The sequence below is a fragment of the Miniopterus natalensis genome, chromosome 5, assembly GCF_054644295.1.
Source record: "Miniopterus natalensis isolate mMinNat1 chromosome 5, mMinNat1.hap1, whole genome shotgun sequence".
NCBI lineage: Eukaryota > Metazoa > Chordata > Mammalia > Chiroptera > Miniopteridae > Miniopterus > Miniopterus natalensis.
This window is the reverse complement of record NC_142085.1, coordinates 62,843,627-62,868,637: the sequence shown is the minus strand read 5'-3', so window position 1 is coordinate 62,868,637 and position 25,011 is coordinate 62,843,627. Positions and strand designations below refer to the sequence as shown.

The window sequence follows — 25,011 nt, the reverse complement described above, 5'->3', positions numbered from 1 at the left end:
CTATCCATCCATACATCTTTCTATCACCTGTATGTTTACATAATTCTATTAGAACTCAATCTCCAGAACAATGTTAAATAACAATGGTGATAATAGTGGTAACTTTCATATTCCTGATGATTATGGAAATACTTCTAGTGCTTTTCTATTTAGCCTAGTGATAGCTTGTGGGCTAAGGATGCTATATTTTAATTCCTGGACATTTTAATGGGATGCTAGGAGGTGATTCGGTTATATTTCATTCACTGCCAGCTTATTCCAGAAACCTGATGGATTTAAATGTGTACAAAGACTCTTCTTGATTTATAGATTGGCCTGATTTTTTAGCTCAGTTTTGAAAAACATGTTTTTTTATGGGGGAAAAAAGGACATATAAGTGAAACTACCAGGCAAAGAAAGGAGCTTCTTGTTTTATCTGGTATAAAGAAAGTCTCATGGGATGCAGCCAGGTGAACAGTTACTGAAGCTAAGGGATATGAAACAAAGTAACTGTTTCATTTTTAAACTGCTTATTTAACAGCAGTGTACAAACTACATCAACTCAAGGTAGTCTCATCCATTTGGAACAGGCTATTAGGCAAATGATTGTTAATGACATGCATTTAGTTGAATTTAGAGCCCATGCTGTAGTCATAAATCAATTCAAAACCAGGAGATGCCATATTTATTTTTATGCACTTTAATGTTGTTATGCACCAACTATTTCCCAAGAAAGGTCAAGCAGAAGGCATATGTTATAGTGTTGTGGATACACAGATCATATTTTAGCTGGCCATTGCCTTTTGAGTAGTCGTTTTATACTTGCGGACGTTCCCACTTAGTCCTGCCTCCCTGGTGCAGGGATTAGAATCCTGTTTCTCAGCCTTTCTTTACCAGATGGCAGCGTGTGACCCAGCTTCTGCCAGTGAACCGTCCCACAAGCCTTCCTTCTAAAGCAGCTGACTGTGGGATCGCTTCCAATCGGGTGGCCGAGCGGCATGAAGGGGCAGCATCTTTTCTAGGCGTTGGTGGAAGCAGTCCTGACGCTGGGGTCCTGCACCCGGGACTGCGCCTGCGGTCAGTCCACAGTTCCCAAGGGTCTCTTTAGGAACCTTGGAACATTACCTGGTATCCTCTAAGAAATTGTTTTTCTGCTCAAGCGAGCTATGGTGGACTCTGTGCTTTGCAACCAAGAACCCTAATCAGCAGCTGATCCAGAAAGACAAAGACCACTGAGATTACAGTCTATCAAAAACAGAGAGAGGAGCTGAATGTTGAATCCCAAGAATTTTTTACTTGTTAGGAAGAAACTCTAGGAGGGTCTGTTTATATAATTCCTGAACAAGTGAGGAAACCCAAAAACCTGAAGTTGGCCAGCTCTACCTTTGTTGGAACATGGTCGGTGTATGATAGCAAACAGTAAATTAAGTTGATTTGCTTATGGTCATTAAATCTGGCCTTTGTTTTGGCACCCGGGTGACACAGCCTGTAACTTAGAGCACACTGAGGATTCCTAATGAGTTTTTGAATCTGGGCCGAGATGAATTTTATAAATGCAGATAAACAAAACTCATTTACTTATATTTTGCTAAGTAAATATGCCTGCCTGTGGGTTCCTGAAGTTTTGTGCCCGGATTTGCTTTTAATGTCTCTTCCTTTTCGATGGTGCCTGGGGAGGAACATGTGACTATATTTATGACTCAGCATACAGTTTCCAAAATGTAATCCTTTCAGCATCTCCCATGGTTAGAACCCTTCAGCACCTTACTTTAAACAGGACACTCCAGTGGATTTTCCAATTTGTTCAATTTATTGAGTGACATTTTGATCTGAGAGCAGAGAGTAGATCAACTAGGATTCAAATCCAAAGGGCCTTCTACCTATTGGAAGATAAAAATCTTCTCTTTGGTGGAATTTTGTTATATAAAATGCTGTCTGTAAAATGTAGATATAACAAAACCGAATTGCTTCCAACCTGCAGGAGAGTAGCACATGTAACACTGAGTTTAGGTGGGCTTGTAGGAGAAAGAGATCAGACCTTGTCCCAGTGACGAAGTATTAGGTCCATTCTGACTAGATGGAGAGCAGTTCCATTGACGCTTAGCACAGCTGGGTCATATGACCGGCTGACTGGTTAGCAGGTGGCAGAAGCAGATCTCTCACCCAGTTCCGCCTGACTGTAGAGCCCGAGCTCTTCTCTGCACAATACTCCTCCCCAACCCTCTCCCTACTTTCATATCCCAGTCCCCTTCCCCCTCCCCCAAGTCTCTGCAGCTGGGGTTTGCCATGTTGGACTTGGGAAGGGCTGCACTGGCCTGGATGCCTTCACGTGGCCTTTAGCTGTTCATTCACTCATGGCTGCTGGTTAGGAGCAGATTCAGCTCTGTCCCACTAAATAGGAATTTCACTCTTACAGCTTCAAGGCATCCTCTGAATTTCTAAGAAACACACTTCTGTAGGTTAGAGGCATCCCCAGGACAGGCTTCTGAGAGAAATACATCCTCTGGAGTAAACACAAACAACAGGTTAGATTCTCTAATTTCTCAACATTCTACTGCAGGCCACTCCTCATAATTTTCTGGACCTTGGGAAGATGAAATGGGGCAGTTCACTCATGAAAGGGGAGGGCAGGCTCTTAAGACACAGCGATCTTCTTTTGTCATTTTTAGGTAAATGAATTCTTTCCCCTTCCAATTTTTTATTTTAATCTCCAATTATAACAGGCAGAGAGGCTATACAATTTTGAAAAGAAACAGCATAATTTCAAAGGCATTGGAGTCTAAAGGCTAAAGGACTCTTAAATAAACTATCTTCTAAATCATTTAATCAAATCACAGTTTAACAAGAACGTGGCTGTTAACTAGAAGGGGGTCTGTGTGAATCAGGGCCATTTTATCTTTTTATTCCAAAAGCTAGATGTGGCCAAGCTTTGAGTTAGCGATTGAGCTTTGCAACGTTTTCTTGCACTGAGGATTTTCATCGCCCTCCACTCCCAATTGATTTCAAGAGAGGCAGCCACCCTCTCTGAGGTCATCCAGGGCCTCTCTTTGCCCTGACTAAAGGATATTACTGAATCTTCCTTTATGGCTTCACAGTTTTAGACAGAGACCGTTTGCACTCCCTTTTCTATCTAACTCTGCCCTTTAATGTCTGCACTTTGCTATTTACCTTCTGCCTCTCCGATTAACCTGAGCCTCTGCCTCGAGGTTCCATTCAGCACACCACCCAGGTGCAAGCAGTCCCTGGCGGCTGTCAATCCTGCCTTCACGTCTGTAACCTCCTGTCCTCTGTCAGTGCCCTGGCTCCAGCCTTTGTAATTTCTCACCTGGATAATCACAGAGCCCTCCAAACAGTCTTTCTCCAACGAACCAGCAGCAGGTGTTTGCAGATCCATTTACTTGACTCAGCCCTAATGGTTCCCAGAATTTAGGTGTATTTTTTCCCAAATTTCAAAGACCAAAAAGAGAATGTGAATTCAGCATGGGTTAGGTGATAAATCATAAATCTCTATGGTCAATGGATGGAGTTACATAATAAAACATGGTCATTGGAGACCATTCCCAATGTAGAGCCGTCAGCCTGGGCCAGTCACTCCCAAGGGCTGTCTATCACTGGGAATATATTCAACATGCACTATATTCCTGACTCTCGGCTTGCTTCCTACAATTTTTCTCCCATTGCTGTAGGACTAGTCTAGCATCAAGCTGTTCTCTCAGCTTCAGACCCATCCTTCTATACTCTGTTTAGTAACACTGGGGATGGTACTCTGCAGACCACCTTTCTGCTGTATTAGGTGGATCCTGTCAGGCTTTGGCAATGAGGGCGCTAGGAGAAGCCTGTAAGGTTGGAGGTGGGAGGAAGGATTTGTTCCTTCCTGGCACCTTCCTGTTTTTGTTAGTGTGACTCACCCAGAAGTAAGTGCCAGTTTATTTCAATAACAGCACTTGAATCCAGTTTGCAGTCTTTCCTACACTCACAGAGCTAGTCAACCACGCCCACTCAGAGATTCTAGCACCAGCCAAGCAATGCGCCCCAGAGTGTGGCATCCCAGCCCCATGGGACCTCTTTTCTGAGCTCAGAGACACCAGCATCAGCTGAGCCACACCCCTCTTTAGTGTTTGGGGGTCCCAGCACCCCAACCTCCCTTCAAAGCTCAGGGACACCAGCACCTGTCAAGCAGCACCCCGCCCCTTCTCAGAGTGTGAGGTTTCAGCCCCATGTACTCTCCCCTCTGAGCTTGGAGACACAAGAACCAGCCAAGCAGCACTCTCTGTTCAAGGCTCTGAGTTTCAGCTTCAGGGGACCCTTCTCCAGGCTTCTACACCTTAGCTACGCAGCCTCTTCGCTCTGTATTCCCAGCTCTAGGGATAGTAGCTATTTCTGCAGTGTCCACCCCTGGGATTATGTATTATTCCTTTCGCCTTTCATCGATCTGGCTAACCATTCTTTACATCACACTCTCTCTGTTAAAATAACTGGTGTTATTTCTGTCTCCTGATTGGGCCCTGATGGATATAAGGGGTGATTTTGCTAAAGTAGAAATCTGATTATATTACTCCTTTGCTTCAAATGCTTCAGTAATTACATCAGTGTTTATAGCATTAGTCATAGGAGCCGAAAGGTAGGCACAACCCAAATGTCCATTAACTGATAAATTGGATAAATGAAATGTGGTCTATCCATCCACAATGGGATGTTTTTTCAGCCTTAAAAAGGAATGAAATTCTGATACATGCTGCAACATGGATGAACTTGGAAAACATGGAAGTGAAATAAGCCAGACACAAAAGGACAGACATTGTGTGAGTCCACTTAAGTGAGGTACCAAGAGTAGATAAATTCATAGGGACAAAGTAGAATAGAGGTTATAGGAGCTGGGGGGCTGGGGAAATGGGGCATCATTTAATGGGTACAGAGTTTCCATTTGGGATGATTAAAATCCTGGAAATTGATGGTGGTCATAGTTGCATAGCATTGTGAGTGCACTTAAAAACTGTACACTTAAAAATGGTTAATAGGTTGTCCTAACATCCTCAATGGATGGAAGATAGTAGGGTGATAACATTTTCAGATCCCAGAAATATTTTTGTCCCATTATCTATTCTTTTCTTAATGTACTGTTTTAGTGAGGACAGTCTCAGTGGTAATAAGATATATGTCTCTTTCTTTCTCTATAAAGAATGAGTACAATTTAGACATTTTGCCAGAAAGTAAAATAATAACAAATATAACTATCCTGATTCATTCATTCATTTTCTTGGGGAGGCATGTAAAGGTATGCTAGCTAGCTGTCCGAGACTGTGAATCTAGCTAATCTTCCTCGAAGCTCTTTCTAATCTCTTTCTGCTGGGCTCATGGAAGGCCCATTTCCCCTGCCAAATTCAATGTTAGGTTAATTGAATTGGCTGTGTATATACCATTGAGATCATCTCCAATAAATTTATAAATTTTATTGCCTAAATAGTGACAGAGAGAGATAGTACTTTCTTTAATTACTACTGCATTTAATATCTCCCTAAAGAAAATGTATTTCAGGCATTTGGATTTATTAAAGGAAGGAAAATATAGTCACAAAACAGAAAGGGGAGGGGAGAGGGGGAGAGAAGAGGGAGAAAGGCAACATCACTTAACTTCTAAAGTGAGGATTAGATTTTGGACCACCTTTGAGGAAACTATTTCCTGCATCTCTTTATCACAGTGCTTCAGGACATGCTGAGTGACACGAATGATGCCATGGAGGGATGAAATGGGTTTTGGACATTACATTCAAAGCCATTGTCCAGACTCCCCTCACAATGTATTCCCCCATACAGTGCACACTTTGCAGCAGGCAATCACAGGGACTCATGAGATGACTCTAGGGGTAAAGATGACACATTGTTCTCCAGCCCCGGGGCACAGTGGCAGATACTGTGTGACAGGTCTGGCATGGGAGGGGGGTCCATAACTCCCAGCAGTAGACCAGTCGCAGTGCCTGGTGGACATGGCCAACAGCTCTGTCAATAAGATCTTGGGCGAGTCACGTGATTTTTTTGTGTCTGTACAGTGGGGATTAAAAATACCTGCCTCATAGGATTATTTTGAGAATTAAATGAGATTATACATAAAGATCTTAGACCAGTTTCTAGCACATATTAAGCATTTAATAATGGTTAACTCTTTTTATTAGCACTCTTCTCTCAAACTCAGAGCCTCGGGGACTCATGCTGAAGATGACCACAAATAATCCCATAAGCAAGGAAAAGAGAGCAAATGTCGGGCTTTAAAGAGAAGGAGGAAAGCACCACCATCCACCTTGGGATGGGCCTAGTACTAGCCATTTAACCTGTACAGAGCACAGCTCATCTGCGACCTCTAGTTCTACCTCTAAATCTTCAAGGCAATGGAGTCTAATGTTAAGAACTCAGAGCTAGTATAGTTGGGTAAGAAAAGGCATCATTTCCACCGTGTCTGTAAGTGTGGAGATAGCATAGGGTAGGGTTAGCAGAGCAGACTTTGGAGCCAAAGTACCTAGGTTTACATCTGGCTCTGCCAGTTACTAGCTGAGTTCATTGGTAAGTAACTTAACATCTCTTTGCAATGGTTTACTCTTCTGAAAAATGGGGTTAATAATGCTATCTACCTTGTAGGGTTGTTATGAGGATTAAATGAATTAATAATTGAACATATTGCCTGGAACACAGCAAGAGCTATATAAACATATATAGTTTAAAAAGTGTACAGTAATTGTCGTTTCCATGTGAGTTGGACTCTATTATCTACCTGCCACCTCAGAGCTTTGGAGGAATTTAGGGTAGAAACATTCAGCGATGCTGCAGTGTGTCTGAGTTACCTTGGGTTTGGTTTTCAGATTCTGTAAATGTGGTGAATCAAGCACACTGAGTACACACGGCTCATTAGTAAATGTTTAAGGTGTTTTTGGAAAGAAAAGAAAGGAAGGAGAGCAACCCTGCCTAGTGAAAATGAACCAGATGGTTATAAAAAGCATAGAGTACTTTCAGAAGGCAGCAAGGGAGAAAACACAGAAGAGGACCCATGAGAGGGAAGAAAGTACAGTAACTGGCCAAAGGGAGCTTTTTGGCAAAATGGCTGAAACCAGCTTTGGATGCTGCAAGGCAGAGCTGCACTGATGACACGGTGGCATCACAGCCAAGCATATGCTTGCCCCCTGTGCCCTTTCCTCCTTCCCAGGATGTCTTCATATTTTTAGCCTGTGGGATTGGAATGATGAATGTCCAAGTGGAAACAGCATTGGAAGGAGATTTTTCTTGGCAAAATAGCTATAAGGGCTGCCAAGTATTTTCCAAGACGTAAACAAAGCATCCACCTTCATGAAAGATTAGCACATGTTATCCCTGAGTTAGTGCAGGATTTTCACCTGCCGCAGTTTACAGTTTGAATTATCCACGAGCATCGTGGGATTTTACGACCTGGTGTGAATTAAGCACTCAGTTACTCAGAGAAATCATTGGTGTTCCAGCCGCTGGAATCAAGTAATCAGGCACAAGTCAGGAAATAAAAATCTACTCAATATAAACAACACTAACATAGCCAGTTTACCTGAAATATTTGATCCATTACAAGATTCACAGTGTCCTGCCCGTGACATAAAACAAAAACAGGAACTCAAGAGCACACAGTTTTTCTCGATGTTGAGATCAGAGAGAAAATTCTTTTGTGGGTTGCAATTGAGGGGATACGTGTGGTATAATGAACACCGTGCACCCATACGGTCTGCGCAGTAATGGATCATCGTGGCTGTCTCTTATTAACAACCTTCCTACAGAAGATTAGCATTGCCCAAGACGTCAGTTCAGTAATTGTGTAGCTCCAATGCTCAGCTCTCTGCTAGCCTGACCCAATCCAGGAAGATATTTTAGAGCTTCTAGGGTAAACCAAGGTGAATTAAGATGTTGATCTCCACAGTCTTTAAATTAAGGTGGCTTTGAACAGCTGGGACACTTGAGCACATCCCCAGGTTGGATGCTTGTACTCTAACAAGTGCTCCTATTTACCTTACAGACGCTATCAGTGTTTATGCATGTCTGTGACATGAGAAAAGTAAGGAAGTATTGCTTAGGGCTGCTCTCCTTTATGAAGATGAAGCCCCATTATTCCACCCAAGAGACTGCTAAGAGACTGCTAAGTCTTTTAAGTGTAAGTGGGTAGCCCTACTGGTGTGACATGCTTGTCCCAAAGTGGTATTGAGTATTGGCTGTTTGAGATCAATGTGGCTGCCAGAGGCTGCCCTTCTCTCTCTCTCCACAGTCCCCAGTGCCGGAGGGTCAGAGCCCTGGGAGCAGGCTGGCTCCTCCTGCCTCAGTCCCAGTGCAGACTTTTCTTTCTCAGTCCCTGCACGGCAAAACAGAAAGGAAAGCTCATATGTCCCTATTTTCTAAAGACCCTATCCCTGCTTTTATTTAGAGCATGGAAAGTAAGTTTCTCATTAGCCTTTTTTCTATGGTTGTTTATTTTAGAGCTGCTTCACATTTATGCACGGGAAGAAATTCTTCAGAATCTCAGGCATTTTAGAATTTAATTCCAACCTGTCACTATTATTTTGTTTCACATGGTTTATGAGCTTAACCCCTCTTTTGCTTTTGAGAATGTTGCTACCTGGCTCTCTTTCCTCTCCATTCCCAGGTCATATTTTTTCTTTAGCCTGGAACTAACTCTTGAAGAATGACATCGACTGTAACGTGGGCCCATGTTAATTACTTTTCAGAGGAAATTGCAGTGTCTGATGTCTTATTATGCGATATCAAGTGTTCCTTAAAGTATTCCCTCAAGAGGCCGGAGAGGATGTGGAAATTACAGCCGGCTCTTGACGAAGGCCGCCTGCATCTTCCTGCTCTCGACAGACTCTCAGGGGCAGGGGAAGAGATGACTCAAAACTCACATCAGCCCCCGTCGCCACTTGGTAGGCTCTCCGGAAATGTGTGTTTTTGAGAAGAGCCTGGAGTTACTAACAGGAAGCACTTAGAGCGCCGGTGAGTTTCACCCTCTCGGAGCCGTTCAGACCCTGCGTCTCAGGTGACAAGAAGCTAGGCGGCACAGTGATATTCTACTTTTGAAAATTCCCGAAGGACTTCCAAGTCGGAACCGGGGGACGTTATGAAGGACATGGAAAATTAGGAAAGGTTTGCCCCTTGTTTATCTCCATGCATTCCTGGTTTTCATGAGATGTTACTTTTCATGTTATTCCGGGAGATGATAATCTCCTGGCAGGATGTCAGAGTCTTGGGGTCACCCTGATGAATCACAAAAGTAATGACAATACTTTTTAAAATTCATGTTTTAGAATGTTTAGCAAATCTTTTCCAGAAACTTGTTTTGTCATATGAGGGTATGTTTATTTCATAATGAAAGTCAAGCTCCCAAACCGTCAACCGCTTCTCATCAATACTGCTGGGAGGTAATCCAATTCAGTTCTTATAACCAGGAAATCTTGTTTCTTTGAGTTTTTTCCTTAGACTTTGTCACTAGAGAAAACATTCCATCCCGGACTACTGGGTCTCACACCTCCCATGGCAGGAGGCTAGTAATTGATCTTTAGCATGAAAGATCATCCATGTATCAGACATTATTGTTTCCAGAGTGTACACTGTGCTGACTCTCAAGAGAACCTGGGAAGAGCTATTCAATAAGGATATTTCACATCATGTTCAGGACAACCCTTATTATTTCAGGTAATTTCTTTGCTGAATTCATTTTATTTGAAAATAAGTTGTAGGTCTGATATTGACAGGGTTCAGAACATGTTGCCCCAGAACATGCCACCTTGATACATTGACTATTTTAAGCCGAAGGAGTTTGAGAAAATGTCAGAAGCAGAAAGGTCTTTCTCTCTGACCTTCTTGGGCCTCCTCGCCAGAATCAGGTTCTAAGACCCTCGAGTGCAAAGTGGCCTCCTGCACCTGGAGGGGAGGAGTGCTCTCATCTCTAAGACGGAGGGAGAAGAAGCCAAGTTAACAGGCCCTCTGGAGTTTCCTCACCTCATCACTTTAGCTCACACCCCCATTGTCCTACGCTATTTCGCCACGACTGTCCATCCTTCATCTAATTTAGCATAAAAACTCTCAGGTGTAACCATCTTTAATTCTTCATTTCTTTATGAAGGCTCCCATGTCGCATAAAACTTACATTAAATAAATTTGTGTAATTTTCTCCTGTAAATCCGTCTTTGTCGGTTTAATTTTTCAGACCCAGTCAGGGACTCTAAGACAGTCAAGGAAAACGTTTCCTTCCCTATAATATCAAGGGTTAGTTCATGTTTTAATAAACAAAAGTTTAGAGGCCATTATCACCAGGCTCAAGATTAATTTCTGATTTTCATTTTTTTGCAGTCTAATATTCTATCTGAATAATTTATTTAAGAGACGGAGTTCATCATCATTGTTGTCTTCATATTTCCCACACAGACAGGTTTACCTCATCCATAAAGATTGTTCACTTTATGCCCAGACTTGGATAAACGGCCATCGGCCTCTCCAGCCAAAGTCACTCATTCACCTCCCTGTGTATATGGGAAGGGCTGAATATATATATATGTATTTTTTTGTTAATCCTCACCCGAGGATATTTTTTCCATTGATTTTTAGAGAGAGTGGAAGGGAGAGAAGGAGGAGAGAGAGAGGGGGAGAGAAGAGAGAGAGAAGCATCGATGAGAGGGACACACATCGATTGGTTGCCTCTCTCATGCTCCCTGACTGGGGTTGGGGATCGAACCTGCAACCCAGGGACTTGCCCTTGGCCAGAATCGAACCCAGGACGCTTTGGTGTGCAGGTTCACACTCTAACCACTGAACCACACTATTTCTGATTTTTAAAAAATGCTTCCTAGTGACTATTTACAGGGTTTTGTTCTTCAGAGCAATCTAAGGTGGTATCAGTAACATATATGCTGTTGAAATTCTACCTCAAAGGGTTAGAACCTTCCCCATGAATTAGTCTTTCTCTTTAATCTAGTCAGAGCCAGTTTCTACTGCTTCAAACAAAAAGAACTACTTAATATTCTTTCCAGCCTTATAGAATTTATACTCTAGGGGAGAGCATGGTAATAAAACAAATACAATAAGGTGTTATTTTGAATAGCGAGAGCGTCATGAAGAACTAACCCAGGGTAATGGAAAGGAGTGAGACTGGGGTGAAGCTGAGCCAAAGGGGCCCTTTGCGGAGGGAGCATGTGAGCTGGAACCTCAGTGAGAAGCCCCAGAACTGTGTTCACTGAGAGACAAGCACCCCAGGCAGATGGACACCGGGGCCTCGGGTAGGAGTGAGCTTGGCCTGCTGGAGAGAGTCAGGAGCCTGGGAGGCGAGTGAGTGAGGGCAGAGAGGAAAACCTCAGCAGCTCCAGGTCTTGTGTATCTTGAGAACTACGGTAAGGCATCTGAATTCTGTTCGAGCCCTGTGGAGAATCTGGAGTGGTTTATGCAGGGAAATGACAGGATGTAATTTACATTTTTATAAAGGTCTGGTTGTGTAGAGAAAGGGAGGTAGAAATGGGAGAGCACTTCGGTGGCAGTTTGCATAGCTTGGGACAGAGAGAAGGGGCTTGCACTGACTGGGGTGGCAGAAGCAGCTGTGATGAGCAGTCGGAATCAAGACACAAGCCAGAGGATGACAAGGCTAGCTGGTGGGTTGGATGTTGATAGATGTGAGGAAAAGAACAGAACCAGAGATGAGTCTGGGGTGTGTGGCTCCAGTGACAAGGCAGGCGGTGGTGTTATTAAATGAGATGGATAGGACTGGAGGAGCAACAGATTTGGGGGGAATCATGAGTTCTGTTTTGGACACAGGAGGCCTAATGGACAAAGAGAGGTGGAGCTGGGCTGGGGATGCAAAAGGGGGAGCTATCAGCATGAAGCTGGTGTTTAAATCGGGGAGAATGACTGTGGAAAAAAGGAGAGGCAAACTGAAGGCACCACCACAGGAAGCGCCAATGATTAGAGCAGTGGAAGAAAGGGAGGGCCCAGTAAGCAGGGAGCAGTGGCCTGCGGTGCAGGGGCGCCGGGCCAGTGTGGTCCCACAAACTTCAGGGGACGGGTGTGTTCCAAGAAGGGGGGCATGGTTGGCTGTGCCAGGTGCAGCAAGAGGCTAAGCAAAACACAGGTAGAGAATCAGCCGTAGAATGTGGCACAGATAAGACGCCCATGTGGGGAGGGTGCCCTGGGGGACCCGTGCCGCTTCAGCAGGGAATGGAGCCTGTTGAAGAAGTCGGGGACATGGCCTGTGACTACATCTTTCTGTCTCCAGAGCAAGCTACTATTTCTTCCATTGGCTGAGGAATTTTTAAAATTATTTCTAATCTCCAGACCAGCTGTTGCTATTGGTACTGCACAATGGAATCGGCCTGTCACCCATTCCCCACATCAAAGGGGAGCCATGAGTGTGGTTGGCCTTGGTTTCTTATGCCAGCTGATTTAATCATTACAATGTAACCAGTTCTCTCCTTGGACACAGAGCGTCTTGGTTTCTCTCCCCCATGCTTCTTATCACTGGATTTTGTGGACAGCTCCTCAAAGGTTTCCTCAACCTGAACCCTTTCCTGAGATACCATGAGATATGTGTGAGAGTGTATTCTGATGTCTTCGGAGTTAGACACACCTGGGTTTGAATCCTGGCCTCATCACTCTCTAGTTATGTAAACTTGGCCTTTTTATCAAACCAACCTCTGCCTCCGTGAACTCATCCAAAAAATTTGGATACGCTTTACAATCTGCCCCATAAGGTTGTTCTGAGGATTAAATAAGACCCAGTGTCTAGCACACAGTAGAATAAATAATAGTGGTTGTAGCTGCAGCTACACAGAGATCTATAGCAGATTCAAAGGAAATGCATTGGTTCCCCTAAAAATTTGAACCAGGATGCTTCAAGATCGAAAGTGAGCAGAGTCTCTAAAGGAACAGACCTTGAGGTCTGACACTTATAGCAGAATTTCAGCCTCCCCTTGAAGATCTTGCACTGAATATTGCTGCTCCACATTATCCCCCAAGTGATGGGAGAGTTTCGTCCAATGTCAATTGTCAGTGTCAGAGGACCAGGGCTTGATTTTATAAAGTGAGCAACTGGGTTTCCCATGGAGATGCAAATGGAAATGTTAGGTTTGGGCATGTTCCTGGGCTTTCATTTGTCTAGCTGAAAAGGTCATGCAATGGAATTGAATCCTAAGCACAGCTCCAGCTGCATTCAGGAAGGAGGAATGTAGCCTAACTGCTTAGTTCTCAGGCATTCATCTCACTCAGAACAAGATGTACCCTGGCATGCTGGGCAAAAATCAAGGTCTTTGGCCTTGTTTTTAGTTGTTCTTGGGCTTCCCAGAGAAACCTTGTAGCCCAAAGTTCACAGCTGTTGTTGAGTTTGACAGCTGGAATAAGATGTTCAAATGATGAACGTAAGAGGAGCACATCCCTTAAAAAAAAAAAAAAAAAAATAGACACAGCTACTAGATCAAGTTGCAGAGGAGCAGAGGCAGAAGGATTTTCACATTTCCTTCCCCGGAGAAAATCATCATCAAGTGTACATAGCTCAAATAAATAAGACAGCCTGTAAGCAAGTGGCTGAAAGGTGGTCTCAAGTTCCCAAATAGAAGTAGGTTCTGGAATCCCTTCTGCTGAGTCCAAAGAGGGGCATTATCGCAGGTAAGTATGAGCTAATGGCAGTTATTTGGGATTCTCTTCCCACATCTTGACTTTGCCTCCATTGGGGCACACAGCTCTGCTGGCATCTGTTTACCACACTGGCTGAACATGCGAACTGAACTAAATCTATCAGGAATCCTGTCCACACCTGTCCACTTGTTACAAGGCCAGTCAAGGCCAGACCCTCGGTTGGTACAAAACATCTGACTTTAACCAAAACTTCCATTTAGTTTGATTTGGAGGCCTAACTTTATTGCTTTATTTTTCAGATTTTCATTTCTAAAATTAATACTTTTACTTATTTCTGTTCTTCTATGGATGAAGCTTGTAAGAAAAAAAAATAGCTTTCAGTTTATTGTAGTCTGGGTAGCAGTGAATTATTTGCTATACGTTATCATCTCCACAGTATTCTACCTGGTCTTGAATTCCTTCCAAGGATGTTTCCTTGGGTGAATGAAAGGACAATGCAAAATGTTTTTTCTGAACATTTTGGGAGTAAAAATGCAAGACAAAAAGAAGTTAAAGTAGGTAATAATCCCACTAAAGAAAGTGGGTTTATCTGCAGAATGGATGTCATGAACCAACTCCACCAGCAGTAAAACATTTCACAGTGTTTCGCTAATGTGGGAATCTTGAAGTATAGAGTTGACAGGTAAGGACATTAGAAAAAAATTTCTTTTATTTTTTAGAACCATGATTTGATTTTTAAGACATTGTTATTTAGGACCCAGACTGTTTTCACTGCATGATTATGCAGTGTGATATTAAAAATCTAATCATATTCTATTTATTAAAACAAATGTGCATACAGCCTGGAGACAGCATCTGAGATATGATCATTCATGCACATTAGAGTTTTCTCCTTTTCTTAAATGGCTTTAAAGACAAAAGATCAAATATAGTTAAGTTCTAAAATAAAGGAAACCATTTTCTTGAAATGCTCGAAGAAGCAGTCATCAAGAATGAACTAGTGACGTGGAAAGACGAGGCGGAGAAGGTGGCAGTGAACGTGGAATGCTGCTGTGACACTGGGTGAGTCATTCCAAGAGGAACAGACAGAAATAATGTGATGCCAGAAAGCCCATGCTGGTACAGTCTCATTAGAAACAGGCAGGAATTATGCTGTACCCTGAAGAAGATATTCCACTTTATCATAATAATGTAAATAATAAAATTGCATGAGTACATAAAGTCTATTTCTTTACAATGTCAAGAATCAAGAAAAGGAGATTGATTTATAAACAGAACGAATACATTCAACCAACCACGAGAGAAATAGAAGAGTGCTTTCACTGAAAAGTACCCTCACTAACCCAGGAGTGGGGGGGGGTGGCCCCAGAGAACCCAAAGACTCTAAAAGATGTGCCAGCAAGAACAGCAGCATGCATTCCTGAGGCGAACTTTGCTTTTAAATTTTCAGAGCTTCTATATCATCTCTTGTACGATTTTTATTTCCCCACATCCTTGCATCACAAGGGCCACTTGACCGAGTGGTTCATTTTGTTCCAGTAGTCAGGAGGAACACAGAAGCTCCTTTACCTCAGAGTCAAGTCCGGCTTCATTCCATCGCAGGTGACATTGAGAAAGTCCAGTAAGCCAGGACATGTGGAATAGGGAAATTGAGACAGATAGCTGAACAAACTGACAGATACAGGTCACCTCCCTAGAAATAACATCTAGGCCTCAGTTATATTTCAGCTCCAGACCCAGAAAAGCAGCAAAACCAGGTGGGCAGCACCAGGACCAGCTGCGATGACTAATGAGCCCCTGACACCGACCAGTCAGTGGAGACCATGGCCCTGGAGGCCCACACCGAGAAAACTGATGAGTATTCTGCTAAAACCCTCCCGAGACCTCCCTTAAGATTCCCGCCTGTGAGAAAGAGATACAGCCTCGAGACAAAGGACCCAGTGCGTGCTCTCCCCCGGGGAGCAACGGACAGCAGCAGCTTGTCCTCTGAATCTCAGTCTGCTCCCAAGGCCCCCTTCTCTCTGACTTCCCAGACAGCCAGGGCAGCCCAGCCTCGGCTCTCCTGTTGCTTCTTCTATGCTAAGCCCTTTCTTGTTTTCCTGTCCCCAGCTTTAATAAATATTCTCTCATACTCACCTGAACTCGCGCTGTGAAATTTTTCCTGCACAAAGTCAAGAACCCACACACTACCTGCCGGCCCTAGGCAGACCCGCCAAGGCCCATATCCTCTTTCGGGTAACGGCGTTTCCCACGAGCAGCAGCCTCACTAGTGACACTGACCTGCCATAGGTCATTGGGGAATATAGAAGTGACAGCTAGTGGGCATCTGGGGGTAAGACATCTCCCCATGCAAATAGTGAGTTCTCAACTCTTGGGCCAGCAGTTACAGATGGACCACTGCAACTTTTAGTAGCTTATCTGGTTCTGGGAGCGTCACGGGCAATGCCAGTCCCAAGGTCCCTTTTACACTTGTGTGTTGAGTAAGAGGAACAGGGGGAGAATTTCCCATCAGCAAATGTGCCTGGATGGATTCAATCCAGAAGGGCAAGGGCAGTTTGCCTTGGGCACGTACCAGGTGCTTTTCCTTTCTTTTCTCTTTGGAATTCCACTTTCAGAGTTGGTTGGAAATTGGGATCGTCATAAGGGCCATTTAACCAAGCTGCCTAACAAGCTGCCCAGTCCCTTAAATGGGAAAGATCTGCATTAGCTTTCTGACTCTGGTTTCCAGTGATCACAGAGCAGCTGCTTTAACTGCAGAATCACACACTATGGTGTTATCCACAGAATTTTATCAGCAGTGAACAAGGCTATAGCTTCTCCAGGCTAAATATCTTGCCTTCAACTAAACCATCTCCATACTTACATGTCATAAAAAGACTTGAGATTTTGAATGAAATGATCTCCAATGTTCCCTGTGGCTCTCCAATTCTGTGTCTAAGCTTAGGACTAAGATGAAAATGAACTTCATTGTTTGGAAGTCATGATTATGGATTGAAAACTGAATGCCAAGTGAAGCCTCAGTTTTCAACTCTGACACCAAACTCTCCACATTAAGTTGTCCTCCTCTGACAATTTTCCTTTTAATTAAAACGCAGCCTGATGGGCAGAGTCTTGGGGCACATAAAGCGGTTATGTGATTCACTCAGCCATCCATATGCATGTGTGACCTATTTAGCTTTTAAAATCCTATTTAATGCCAAAAACTACATTAGAGAATTCAAACGAAAGCTCACAGGGAGTCCCATAATGAGACTGTTTTGATTATTCCAGTGATTAGCCCGTTTCCTCTCTCTTTAGTAATTTCATTTAGTAAAGTAGTCATTTTAAGAACAAGTAGATTTTCTTTATTGCTTTTCTAGTTTGCTGTGAAATTGGCAGGTGGCCAACCATCTGTGAAACTGCAATTATTACTATTACTTAAAATTTATCAAACCTCGTTGGTACCATGAAAACAATCCCCCTGCCCAAGAAGACAAGGCCAAGAAGCATGAAAAAGACCCAATGTTGCCCAAATGTAGGTATCACCCCATGTTTCAACCCTTGAGCCCCAAATCCCAGAAATGGCATTAGTGGGCAAAATGGGGAAACGTCGGTGCAAAACTGCAAAAAATGATTTTGATCCTGTGCCACAGGGCACCCGCTGTTCAGCACTTAGGAGGCTCCTTCTTCCTGCCAGGAGTACTATGCGTTCATCCATGAATGCATTTATTTGTCATTCAGCATTTCTTGAAGTGTGTGGGCTTGTTGGCTTCTAATGCAGTTTTACTTCTGAATAATTCCAGTAGCACTGCCTCTTTTAACCACACGTTTCTCTCTTATTCTTACTTTTTTACACATTTAGCAGTGAAACAATGGTGAGGATGTTTAAGGTACTCCTATTGGATCTCTGCTCACTTTTCTACCCCTCCTGGCTACAGATGTTTCCAAGGAGAAGGTCTGAGCAGTAAGATGGGAACCCAGGAGGGGGTTGTCCTCCAGGAATTAGAATTCAGTAGTAGCAGCCTCACCAGTGTGGGCAGACGGTCCTCTTCACGCAGACGGTCTTCCTCAGACAGCAGGAAGACACGCCTAGTCACTGGCTGTGCAGCGTCTCTCTCAGGGCCAGGGAGGCCACACGTCCAGGTTCTTCTGTGACAGACTGGGCCTATGCTTGTTGTCCAGACATAACTCTTAGTAGCGCCTGCCTTCACTCTGAAAGTGTTAAGAGATTGGATAATGACTTACACAGCTCACTTAATGCCCCATTGGAGCTCGTCCACCTATTAGATGACCTAACACATTTTTAGCCAGTGCCATCACTTTGGGGTAATAAGTTCAGGAAGATTATTCCGCAGTGTAAAGTAATATTTATCTATCCTGAAATTATCCTCCTAGCATTACGGGATCATTCCCAGCTCTAATGCGGAGTCCTGGTAAACAAGCTCATTTTCATGCTTTTATAGATGTAGTCTTACACCAAACCTTCGTCTATCTAGATGAAAGCCTCTGATTTTAGTCTATTCCCAGAGATCTCCTCCCTCTCATCATTAGTTTTCCTCATTAATAAGGCTTCAGTAGTGATTGGAGGCAACTTGTCTGCTGTCTGAAAAGTGACACACAATGGCCTGTCCTCTCAGGCACTGATGAAGGGCCATCTGGTCAGTGTGAGCTTCCCAGCTGTTTTATAATCTGAATTAAACAGTTTTGACCACATAGAACAAAGGGCAGAGACACTGTCTAGGTGGCCCATGGTGAGCCCTTGGTCTATGCCTGCAGAAAGAAAAAAGACAAAAAAAAAAAAAGGGGGGGGGGGATCAAAGAAAAACGGCAGAAAGGAAAAAAGGAAGATCAGTGTACATAACTAAGAAGCAATTTAGCCTGATGGCGTGGCTCAGCGGTTGAGCATCGAACTAGGATCCAGGAGATCCCAGTCAGGGCACATACCCGGGTTTCAGACTCGATCCCCAGCGGGGGGCGTGCGGGAGGCAGCCAATCAATGACTCTCATCACTGATGTTTCTATCTCTCTCTCTCTCCTCTCCCTTCCTCTCTCTCAAATCAATACAGATATATATTTTAAAAAGAAGCAATTTAATAAAATAAAAAACACAATTTGCAAGTTAAAAAAGAATGTTGCTTTGTTTTATATCCCAAGGCCAACCGGAATGGCCAAACATATCAAGGGTTAGTAAAAAATCCAAGTGTGCACTGAAGTGAAACTGATGATTTCTTCCTTTCCAAGAACAGGAATTTTACAGAAAAAGTACGTAAGAGGAGTAGAAGGAAAAAAGGGGACATTTTGTAACAGAATACCCTTGCACTTTGTATTTCTGACTTAGAAGTTAGAGTGCATTAAAAACAAGCTGTATGAGTGCCTTCCATGCGCGAGGTATTTTTCCAGGCACTGAAGACGGATAGGCTGGATTTCATGGCAGTTCCTGTTGTTTCAGACACTGCCGTTTGCTTTCCTATGGAACGTCAGGACGACATAACAAATCACAATCTCCTGCTGAGTATTACTTGCGGCTTCGTTTCTTTCATGGTAAGAGTCACACAGGTCATTCAAGTGCTGCCTTATCTTGCCTTTGCAAGAACTCCTAAGCATTTAGGAAACGCAGGTCTTTCTCTTAAGAAAGTGATAATTCACTGGGAAGACAGACTACACATGATTTACACATTTATTATATAAGATTGGGCCCCAATCATTTAGGATTGCTGGGCATTTGAACACAGGCTGGGTTGAAGTTCAACTGTATTTCATCTTTGATCCAAAAGTTTACTGAAAAACATAGACAATACTTTAAAGAAACATTTACATTTTTCAAGGAAAAACTTTTTTTAAACTGCGAGTCACGTTTTCAAGCAAATTATTTCTATTAAGTACACACTGTTCTAACTATTTATAAAAGCAGATCACGATGGATGGCAACTTAAGAAGACTTCATAAAGCATCAGTATGCTACTGTTCCTTTTATCCTGAAAAATGAATGTTTTTCTTTTAAAAATATTTTAAATATATAACTTGGACACACAGTGTTTTTGGCTCACTTCATTTTTGAAGTCTGACTGTGAACCAGAAAGGCAAGGGCACGGAATTTATATCCAATCATCTCCAAGTACTGACGGGGTTGCTGGGCGACTCCACTTAGCGGGGGAGAGAGGATGACAGGATAGGGTGCGAGTTCTGAGCAGGGACGTGAACAGTGCAGCTTTATAAATGTCCTGCTCCGGAAGAAGGCTCATCCATTAAGTCTGGCATCGTGCCAAGGGCAGCATGCACAGAACTTTCTTCTTTATGAGAAACCGTTTCTTGGGGGTACATTTATATTGTCCTACGTGTGTTTTCAATGTGGGCCTGGAGATTGCAGCCCTGGAGCCTTCTTAAGCATCCAGATAAGTAATTAATTTTGCAAATCACAAACATGCTCAATTTGACTTTTTGAAGCTACAGTTCTGAGACCAACTGTGCCCTTCCTAATTTGGAAATATTTTCTTTCTGGTTTTATTTTGATATGTGCCCAGCTATCCACGTTTGTTGCTATTTCTAGCATTCCTCAGGAGCTGCTTCCATGGTTGTCATAGTGCAGACAAACACTCAAGAAAACCAAGAGCTCGGAGCTTTCATAAAGCATTTATTTTTATTTGAAAACATTATACAGGCATTACATTGCCACAGCCAGTCCGTAGGGGAGCATGCAAATATCAAAAATGGAGAGTTTGCTCAACGTATTGGTGTAAATTTCTTTTTTTGGTTCATATTTTCCATTTGCGGTGTCTGGATTAGTGTGCTTTGTTATGTGGCTTGACAATAGAATCCTACCCATGGGGTAAAATCTGTACTGGTCGCTAGCTGGGGACTACTAAATGGTTATAAATCAAAAAAGGAACCCAAAACAAACAATACCACACGCTTCTCAAAAGGTTAATAGCACAAGTTAGCAATATCTAAACTAAACATTGAAACGTTTTCATGGGACACAGTGGTGCAAATTTTTCTAATTGCTTGGTCTACCTGGGTGTGAATCTCAGAGTTTGAAGATGTGGGAAGGTGTGACCAAGGCAAGCTCTGTCCCCAGTGCAAGTTTTCATTGAGGCAGGAACCTCCGCTTCTCCCTAGGCGGGGTTAGGAAAGCTGCGGTTGGCTTAGCCATTCAAATTCTATACAGGTTGCTAGTCTCACTCGTGGAGGAGGGTGGGGTGGCGCGTTGAAAAGCTGACATTTTTGCTGGTGTCTACTGACCTTATGAACTTTCAGAAATGAAAACAGCTAGAGTTAATGTCCCACACCCATTTCCCACCCCACTCCCAAAGGATCAATGTTTTTACACTGAAAAAAGTGTGTTTCCTGCTATTTTCTTTTGTTCCAAAGAATTGATCTGGAACTCCCGATCTTGGACAATTCAGTGTTATCAGCCTTTCTAAATGGAGACAAACCGACACAGTGAGGTACCCCAGGGACATGAAAATCTTGTGTACAAGGACACTGGATGATGATAAAGGGTATACAGTGAATTCACCTTAACATTCACACTAGGTTTCCATACAATGGAGTCAATTAAAATATCCTAGAAAATAATTCAGATGGCAACTTTTAGCCATCCACTGATTGCAAACCTTTTTGAAATTTAAATTTTAAAAAAGATTCCCAGTCCATTGAGTCAACTAGGAAAACTTTCATCCACTTATTTCTCCTAAGACTTTACTAAGCAACTACAAATTAGCGTCACAAAAATGAATAAAAAAAGCTAAAACATTTGGCTTAAAATAAATACTAAAAATGCAATAAATCAAGCAAATTATGCAAACCAAAGGAATGTAAACACAAAAAGAAAACCACAGTCTTTAAAGGTCTTCAGATCTGAATGAACAAAATATTCAGAGAAAGGTATTTAATTGGTTTAAAAGGTAGCAGAGAGCAGACATTGGCAAAATTGTTTTGACTGGATATAGCTTTAACATTGATTTTCATTTATCCCAGAGAAAATAAAACGTGTTTCTAAGGGGGCTGAACACAGATGAGCCTAATATCTGACTATCATAAAAGATACTTTTTCTTCTCCATCTGCAAGGGCACAGCTACCAGCCCTGGGGAGGAGGCATGCTGAGGGGCCACGTGGACGCTGACTGACGGCATGAGATGCTTTTGCCTCTGTTTTTAGCGCCTTGCTCAGGCTACATAGGAATCCTGACTAAGTGGCAGTCTGTCCTTCGACTTTACAGAGACCCCTCTGGTGTTTTGCTTTACTTGCTTAAGATTCATTGCTTTTCCTTGCCCAAAGTTTATGAGCATTTACTCTTTCTTTACAAACTCTGTAACTTTATCGAGGATTTTTTTTGAATGATGTTGAAGCCAGCCAACCATGAAGACCATTTTATATACCGACGCAAAGAATCTATTGCTAAATCATAGAGATCTGTGGTGTTTCTTGATTTCCTCTGTTTGGAAAAGGTTATTTTAAGGGCAACAGAATTAGAGTAGTGACATATCCCTCAGAGCCTTTTCGGGACCCAGCCATATTCTCTGTATCCATGAGGATGTTGTGTTGATGTATTGTTATTGAATGGATGCTAAATATAACCAAAATGCCCGACTTTCTCACTGGCAACATCTTTACCACTACACAGTGGCCAGATCATTCGAGCTATTGTCAGAGACTGCTCCCTATCAGCACCTTGACTTTGTTGGGAGGCCACAGAGCCCAAACTATTCTACAATAAAGGTAACTGCATGTTGCTGTGTTTCAGAAAGGGTGTCACACAATCAAGAGGGCAGAGGACCATGGCTTTTGCCAATACCTTGATTAATTTCCATATTATCATTAAAGGAATCTAAGGAGAAAAGAAAAGCAAATCTATTTTTTGAAGAGGGGATATAGGGAGGGGCAACAAGAGTTTTAAAACTATGTATTACCCTGAACACGTTATATTACTCCTGGGCTTTCCCATTAGCCAGAGAAATGGAATGTTCCTTATCCTGTTATTTCAGGGACTTAATTGGCAGAATCAAGGTGGCACAACAGAAAGGCAATTACCAGGAGTAATCAGAAATCAAAATGTAAAAAGGCTAACGTATTTGTTTTATATCTATTCCTGGAATAGAGAATTATGTGGTCAGTTGCCCCTCCCCACAAGGGTCACGGCACAAAGTACTTACTGAGCGGGCAATCCAACAAGTAACAGAGGAAACCATCAGCCACCAGGTCCCTAGGCTAAGGAAACTTCTCAGAGTGGAGCTCCTATGGCATGCAGCACTCAGAGACTGTGCGAAAAATAAATAAAAATAAAGTATGACTCTTAAAAAGGGACTTGCCATAGAAAAGTGGGATTTATGTTAACTACATGTGGGCCTGGCAATAGTTCCCATCAGGAGTACAAAACATCCTTCTGAAACTTGGTGTAATAAGAGTAACAATAGTAATAAAAATGATCATAACACTTGCTTTTGATTAAAAAATTTTCACAGTAATTAATGCAGGGGTGTTGTGATCTGGATACACACGAGCGGGGGATCTCTCCAAGTCAGGTGGATGAGAGCCTGGCTCCCGTGATGTTTAGCTTGTGCCTCTCCCAGGCTTTTGGGTTTGCTACCTTGCAGTCCACCTGTGTGAACTGCACCTGATAAATACCTTTCTCCACGCACAATACCGAGACAATGCGAGGCGCGGCGCCCCCTAGGCCACCCGGACGCGGGGCTCCTCTTCGGTCTCCTGGCCCAGGCTGGTGTAGGTGACCGAGGGCTCCACCTGGGCCGCGGCGGGCAAGTCCAGCACGGGGCCCGCGGGGTTGCGGAACTGCTTGTACACGCGGGGGTCCTGCGCGATGTAGGTGGAGGTGGAGGAGTAGAGCACCAGCCCGATGAGGATGGTGAAGAAAGACAGCAGGTAAAGTCCTGAAAACTGAGACACCACACACAGCTCGTTAGCACTGGGAACACATAGCTAACTGTCCCTAAAATGCCACTGAGGGCCTGATGTGGGACAGCCAGTTAAGCACAAATTAAAATGCATCAAGTTAAAAGCAAAAAGTCTCCAGTTTCACTCAACACAGAGTTGGCTGTTGTTGGCCTCCTTGAGCCCAGTAGAAACATAGATATTCCAATTAAGGTTGTCATGGAGCCACGGACACCAAACCCCTCCCCGACACAGCCACATCAGGCTCTCTCATTCCCCCAGGACCCAGTGCCCACACTGTTTGTCTTTTCAGCAGGAACTGTTATTTGACTATCTTTGCATCAAATTATCCTTGGGTGGGAAAAAACCCCTGTAACATTCCGTTCTTGCCCCCCTACCCAATCAGAAGACAAAATCAAGCAGGGTTGTATATACAGAATTTTGCTTCCTAAACGACTTGCTTGGCAGTTGATAGAGGTTTGTAAGAAAAAAAGAATGGTTTATACAAGTGTCCAAGAATTTATGTTTTTGAAAAACTACAGCTTCTGAACCTTCTTGAGTAGTTACACTGGAAATAGCTGCTTCCGTAGTTACTGGGGGAGACTGAAGTAACAATATATGTTGCCATTCTGTTGTTTCATTCGTTCGTTCATTCATTCATTCATTCTTCACTCCATTCAACAGTTTCTTTTATGTCTTCTCTATATCAAACACTGAACTTTGTACTGGGAAAAAGAAGTGAAAACATATAGTCCTTACCATCAAGGACTGGACAGTCTCAGTGGGGAAGCAGGGCTACAGGCCCAAGGGCAATACAAGGCAGTACGGTTGGCCCAGGTTCATTTTAGTCAGTAGCTACTGTCCCCGTCTTGACCACATTTTTTCCAAGGGAAAAAAGGATCCATTTGATTTCCCTATTTTATTTTTTATGCTCATATTCTAAAAGAATGAAAAACTGGTAAAAACAAAAAACCAAAAACATCCCACAAATGTTCATTGGAAGCTGGAAGAAAGGAGACCAGGAGAAGGACCCAGAGAACCTATAAAGAAAGTTGCGAGGCTACAGTAAAGAGTTAAAAGGCGGCTATGACAGGAGAGGCAGCTTTGAAAAGATCACGTAGGGAAGATAGCCCTGTGGCTAAAGTTCCTGCCGTGGGTCTTTTCCTTTCTTTCTTCTTTTCCTTCTATTTATTTTCCAGCAGCAGCAAGGCTAAAGCTAAGACTAAAGATAATTTTCCGATTTTCTTTCTAGAACGGAAACCATAGGACAGTACACCCTCAGATGGATTTATACGCTAGACTCAGCTTGCAACAGCTTCTCTTCACTTGAAACGGTCAATACGGAAAGAAGACCCCTAACTAGGTGCTGTTGCAAATGATCTCAGAAAACCTCTTTACCCCCAAATGCACTTCCCGAAATTCTACATTCAACAAATTCGTCCTTTATCTGAAACACTGGTGAATGAAATGAGTTTGTTCCTAATTTGACCATCATTTCAAATATTTTGTTAGTGACTTTCATTTTCAAAACTCCACTCGGCCTCTTTAGCTTCA

General features: G+C 43.0%; 1 protein-coding gene across 1 annotated transcript in view; it reads right to left on the bottom strand.

The window, feature by feature from the left end:
• Window positions 1-20,071: 20,071 nt before the first annotated feature.
• SLC35F1 (solute carrier family 35 member F1) overlaps window positions 20,072-25,011 on the bottom strand; it is a 297,787-nt gene continuing 292,847 nt past the window's right edge. Inside the window, exon 8 of the mRNA XM_087817172.1 lies at window positions 20,072-23,463. Coding sequence (XP_087673298.1) covers window positions 23,239-23,463 — 225 coding nt within the window. The 3' untranslated portion in view covers window positions 20,072-23,238. The remainder of the gene's footprint in view (window positions 23,464-25,011) is intronic.